General features: G+C 47.4%; 2 protein-coding genes across 2 annotated transcripts; both read left to right on the top strand.

Annotated features, from left to right (window-relative positions):
* Positions 1–1,998: 1,998 nt before the first annotated feature.
* Positions 1,999–2,667, top strand: SARC_04964 (hypothetical protein; the record flags this gene model as incomplete). Its single annotated transcript, XM_014301191.1, has 1 exon — positions 1,999–2,667. One exon carries the CDS (start codon positions 1,999–2,001, stop codon positions 2,665–2,667), a length of 669 nt encoding a protein of 222 aa, XP_014156666.1.
* Positions 2,668–4,314: 1,647 nt separating this feature from the next.
* Positions 4,315–5,446, top strand: SARC_04963 (hypothetical protein). Its single transcript, XM_014301190.1, has one exon. It carries the CDS (start codon positions 4,364–4,366, stop codon positions 5,351–5,353), a length of 990 nt encoding a protein of 329 aa, XP_014156665.1. The 5' UTR covers positions 4,315–4,363; the 3' UTR covers positions 5,354–5,446.
* Positions 5,447–5,494: the final 48 nt, after the last annotated feature.

The following is a 5,494-nucleotide window of genomic DNA, read 5'->3' as shown; positions in this document are numbered from 1 at the left end:
ATAGGCGTGGGAGAGCGACCTTGTCGTATGCCTTGGTTTTTTCCAGACAGACGTCGTTCCACTCCTCTTCTGACTGTGTCTCAGATTCCATGGCGGCAAGTGCTTGGATATGATAGGAGTACCGTGATTTGAAGCCAGCTTGGGTAGCATGGGTAGCAGAGCCGGGGTGGCTCGTAATCAGATTAAGAAAGCACTTTTCAAAGATGCGTCTGACTATTTGCGTAAGCGTGATTGGGCGGAAGTCGCCGGGGGAGGTGATATCTGCATCGGCTTTCTTTGGGTGCGCTGTCAGGAGGCTGCAGTTCAGGGGGCTGCAGTTCAGGGGGCTGCGGGGAAGGTACCCGCCTTCAGTAGCTCAGTGAATGCTTCGGTAAGGAGTCTAATCAGTGGGCTATTGGCGTCGGGGCGTCCTAATGTCCGGCGTTCGGTAGAGCGCTCCACTGCGGCCTTCAGGAGGAGGATGTGGATCCCGTCGGGGCCAGGCCCCTTATTGGGATAGCGTAGTATTGTCTCCATTACATCGTCGGGGCGTATGGTGGAAGTGACATCAGGAGAGGGTTCTGTATCCGGTGGAACCACGTACGGGTTTGTAGAGTTGAATAGGGCCTCAAAGTAGCCAGCGAGGGTAGCGTCTGTGTCATCGGTACCCTGTATACAGGGTTGGCGCGGAGACCGTCGTTGGTACGCAATATCTTTGAACATTTTAGCATTGCTTTGGGCGGTCAGACGTGGGCGGAACGAGTGGTTTGGCAGCCGCTGAACCCAAGGCATGTTTAAGTCATAATAGAACCCTCCAAAGATTTGTGGGATAGTGGCATAGCGCCAGATGCGGTCGAGGATTCGTAGCAGCCCTTCCGCTGGTCCATGTAAAGTGAGATACGACCGTAGTAGGTTCTGATGCGCCCGGATTTCGGCTTGGAATAGTCGCGCGCGGAAATTGTTGCGTAGGTGATACAGTCGATGGCGATATCGGTTATATCCATGGGAGGGGAGGCGTTGGTCTGGAGGCGGCGGCATTGCTGGCATTTGTTGGTGCCGATGGATTTGATTCGTGGGAAGTATCTGGAGATCGAGTCCAAAGGTGTGGTCACCACAGATACCGTAGTCCGTCAGCTTATAAGTTTGGAGGGAGGCCGGGGTGGTAGGTCGATGATACGCATGTTCAGTACCAGTTGAGCCGCCAGCATAGAGGTAGTCCAGTGCCACGTATTACGCAGAGTAGTCTCAATCGTTTTCATATGTAGTCCGTGATTTGTAGATGCGTGGCCATACTTCCGGGCTTTGAAGTTGAAATCTCCCCACACGACATCTGGTTGGAAACCGCCAATCTCGGGGGGATTCGTGTATCGCCTGACCTATTCTTCAGTAAGCGATTTGAGTGGAAAGTAGAACACGGCCATATGAACGCCAAAGCACACAAAGAACACCGCGTACGGTGAAGAGTGCACAAGTTGAAATCGATGGGTGGTGTTTGGAAAGGGTACCAATACCACAATGTAAAGGGTGTAAGATATTATGCCGTGTAGTATGATGTAGTATATGATAGCGTGTGTTCGAGCGTATATGATTAAGAAATGTGGTGTTATGCCAGGTTTCAACCACACACTTAACATCAACCTGTACGAGGAACTTAAGTTTCCTAAATGTACTCTGAATAGTACGATTTTTACTTTTATGTATACTACTCGAGATTATCAAGCGACAGACAGCCGAGATTGTGGAGCTTGAACAAAGTGTTTTTGATTGTTTTAAAGGTTGTTTTTTTAAAGTGTCCGAATAGACAAAAAAACAGTGTCGATAATGCGTCGACTTGAACGAAGTGGACGATTCGCAGCGCCGGTCAAAGTCAGATTGTAAGTTCGTGAAATAAATCGACTGACATTTATACAAAAATCCGAACTCGCTACCCTGTGATCACTTGGTGATCTGGTCGAAATGTCGTTGCTTGGCACACGCGCATGTCGTGGTAGACAAAAAAACTCGGCCGTGTGTTATATAATGTCTAAAGACTATCGTCGCCAACAAAAAATTGTCACGAGCCGCGTGCACGTCTTTACAGAGAATGAAACTGCGCGGACTGTACTGGAGTACTTGAACATTGCGACATCGTTTTATGATACGTACACGAGACTGCTCGCGGGAAACGAAGGTGTCCAACAATACATTGCGCTGGCAGCTTTTGCGGTGCCGCTACTAGACTTTCTCAACAGTGTCGATAATCCAAACTTGCTCGGTGGTCGGTACAAGGAGGCCATATACAAGAATTTGAGCGAATTGCTGGAGCAAATCGGACGTGTTGACATTACCGATATGACTAGAGTTCTCGGGTCGCTGGGGCTATCTGATAATTCGCCGTCAAGTGCGAGACTACTCGGTCACTCGGGAGACTCTAACCCCAAGCCCAAGCAAGTCGCGAGACCACACGACGACGTCAGAGCACCTAGAAAACGCCCGGTGAGCGACACAGTTCCTGGTGACTTGGGCGATTCCATACAACAACCAAACGAGCAATCTCCTGCGAGATCACACGACGACGTCAGAGCACCTAGAAAACGCCCGGTGAGCGACACGGTACCCGGTGACTTGAACGAAGTGGACGATTCGCAGCGCCGGTCAAAGCGATATAAGAATTTTGGCCGGAATGTGATAATAAAAGCTAATCCGTAACGCAATTAATCCCTCTGGGCAACCGACGCAACTGCAACTGGTATGTTGCATCTTTTGCACAAATCTGTGGTTCCGGTGATAACTACGTCGTCCACGACCTTGTTTTTGAGGGCACAACCTCGGAGTAGGCTATAAGTCTGCAATTGCTGCTGGAGATGAAATTGTTGCCATTGGACCCCTCTCGTCCAGTGTCATTGCGTTAACGAATCGTAAAGCTCAAATATAAAAATGTACAAATCAATTATTGAAAAGCTAAAGGTTATTTGCAAAACCATGGACAACAAGTGTACACAAGTGGATTGTTCGTAACCGGAAAGTGGACACATTTACAACCGTTATTGCGTCCTTGATGACCGCGTCGCGGTCTTTTGGTGGTCTTGCGTGCACAACCAAATTATTAAATACAACTGTTGCAGCATCGTTATTATGCAGAGCACGACAACGTAGAGTATTAGCCCACCAGCGAAAACAGAGTGTAGAATAGTTGCAGTTGATGGATCTAAGGTAGCTATTGGCCCTAGTAATACATCATTTGCTAAATACGGTAATAGTAAATCTGTTAGACATGCGATGATCTCTACGATGTACGACGCAACCAATAATCAGCCAGTGGATAGTCATATCTTTGAACACCACAACGAAAGAGATGCGGTTCTTCAGCGACTCGATCAGATAAATAAAGTGCACGATATCATGGTTTTCGACCGGGGGAATGGAGTACCTCGACCAGAGTGGTTATATGTATGTGTGTCGTTTAAAAAACAATAGCCAAAATCCCTATATGAGACGCGGACACACGTTGTCTAAGTTTAATATTGGTAGCTCAATGTTTACACTACATTCAAATGTCTCATTAACCCGAGATGTAATAAAAGACATTTATAAATTACGTTGGAGTGTCGAATCGTATTTCAAGGTTCTGAAATCAGATTGGGGTTCTTCCAAGTTTGCGTCATTTGGAGTAACTGCAATCCAGAAAGAGTTACTCTTTCGCGAAATTGGTCTTACGTCAGTACTTGCAACGCTCTTAGAAACTTCGTCATCTTGTCATAGCAATCTGATTTCACGTGACCAAAAGGTATTCGCGAACTTCCACTTTGAGAGCATAAAATTTATGCTGAGTTTTATTCCATCAGTCCTTAGTATAGGCTCCGTCCAGTTAAAGTCCAAATTGAGTAGGCAACGTGATGTAACTTAGACTTACGAAGTGTCAATATTTTTGTACATGGTCGACTTAAGATAAAAATCGAATATATCAAGAACAAAAAATAGTATAAATACATACACCATTTCAATATTAAGAATCATAATTAAACATAACTCAATAAGAAAGGGAAAGATAATAGCCGATCTCCCCATTTTACTGGGACAGCGCTACTCAAAGACTCGAAGGCATCGTCCACCAAGAAATGACCTGGACCTTTGCCGCCTGCAGGCGACGTACGAGACCGGTGTCGATACTGTGAGGCTACAAAAGACACCCCAGGTTCCACATCACCAGGTGCGCTGGGATGTTTCTCCCCCTTCGTGGATAAAAGATGCCTCTGTGTTGTAGTGGGATGCTCTACCGTTGCACCGCGTACTCGGATGGATTGTGAAAACCAAGGCTGTAAAGGTATAACGGTCAACTCCTGGGGCTAAAAGTACGATTTTGTTAAACCTGGATACCGACGGACTCTACACAAAGACGTTTTCTATGCGCCCATACTGTGAGAATGAGGACGGAACCTGGGCTAAGTATCATTCGGACCTACAAATGAAGCTGGATAAGAGCTCTGCCGCTGAATATCTTGTGTGCCGGTACTTATCCGATGTGGGGCAGCTTTCCCTGATTATCGACCAGTATCACCACCCTGCGCTTGTCTCGTTCTCCACTAGTGTCGAAGAAGGCGCCCAGCCGATAGTCGGGGACCGGATTCAATTCCCTTCGACCTTCCATTTGGCTTTATGGCTATTAGGGGCTGTATCGGATAGCCCCGTTTACCACTCTGTTATCACCAGGTTCCTTTCCGCACCCAAGCACTACCGCAACTCTATCTGGTTTCTGGGTGTCGATGTGATACCCAAGGAACGCGAGAAGATAGCTTTTGTTAGTAGTATCCAAACTCTGAAATTGGTGGTGCCGTCGAGCCAAACTAGAGACGAGATGATCCAGAGGATGATGCCGACCGCGAACGACCCGAGGTCAATGCCGATCGTTTTTAAACTGGATTCCGCCGGCTGTTACAGGAGTAGGATTCATATTCCCGGCTACATCAGCAAACCACCACCCATCGTGCCCGAGATCCGGAATCCGTCTACAAACCCACCTCTACTATTTGAGCTTTTGGAACAAGCAGACCCGGTTTTTGATACTGGATTAGTTCACGCTGCTAAGGTTCATGTGGGCCAGCACGAAACCGAGCCACGTCGCCTTCCACCTAGAGTGCAAGTGGTGTCATCCGACATGAAGACATTTGAAGCCGCCATCACCTCTGTCACCGGTGAAAAAACTATTTCGTCGCTCCGTATGTTTGGTCAGGTTCTACACGACACCATGGATACTATTACACGTTACTTCCGCGACCGATTTGATCTTTCAGAGTATTGTGCCTTACTGGATGTCTGTCGAGATGACGAGCAATGGGTAGCCATTGTGAATTCACTGTGCGACAAGAGTCGTGGCCACAAGTACGACGACGTCTAATATCGGCGGATAGCACAATTTGTAGCACGGAATGACCCCAATGGATTCTGCAAGTTTGTTGACTCAGCCTCTGGTACCTATATTGACCGCCGCGTCCATGTGTGTAATATTCGGTCTAACAAAGGCGATACTAATGTCATA

Source organism: Sphaeroforma arctica, assembly GCF_001186125.1.
Source record: "Sphaeroforma arctica JP610 unplaced genomic scaffold supercont1.299, whole genome shotgun sequence".
NCBI classification, from domain to species: domain Eukaryota; class Ichthyosporea; order Ichthyophonida; genus Sphaeroforma; species Sphaeroforma arctica.
This window is presented reverse-complemented; position numbering and strand designations above follow the sequence as displayed.

Coding starts and splice junctions, on each gene's coding strand:
- SARC_04963 (XM_014301190.1), top strand. CDS start 4,364: ATGCGCCCATACTGTGAGAATGAGGACGGAACCTGGGCTAAGTATCAT.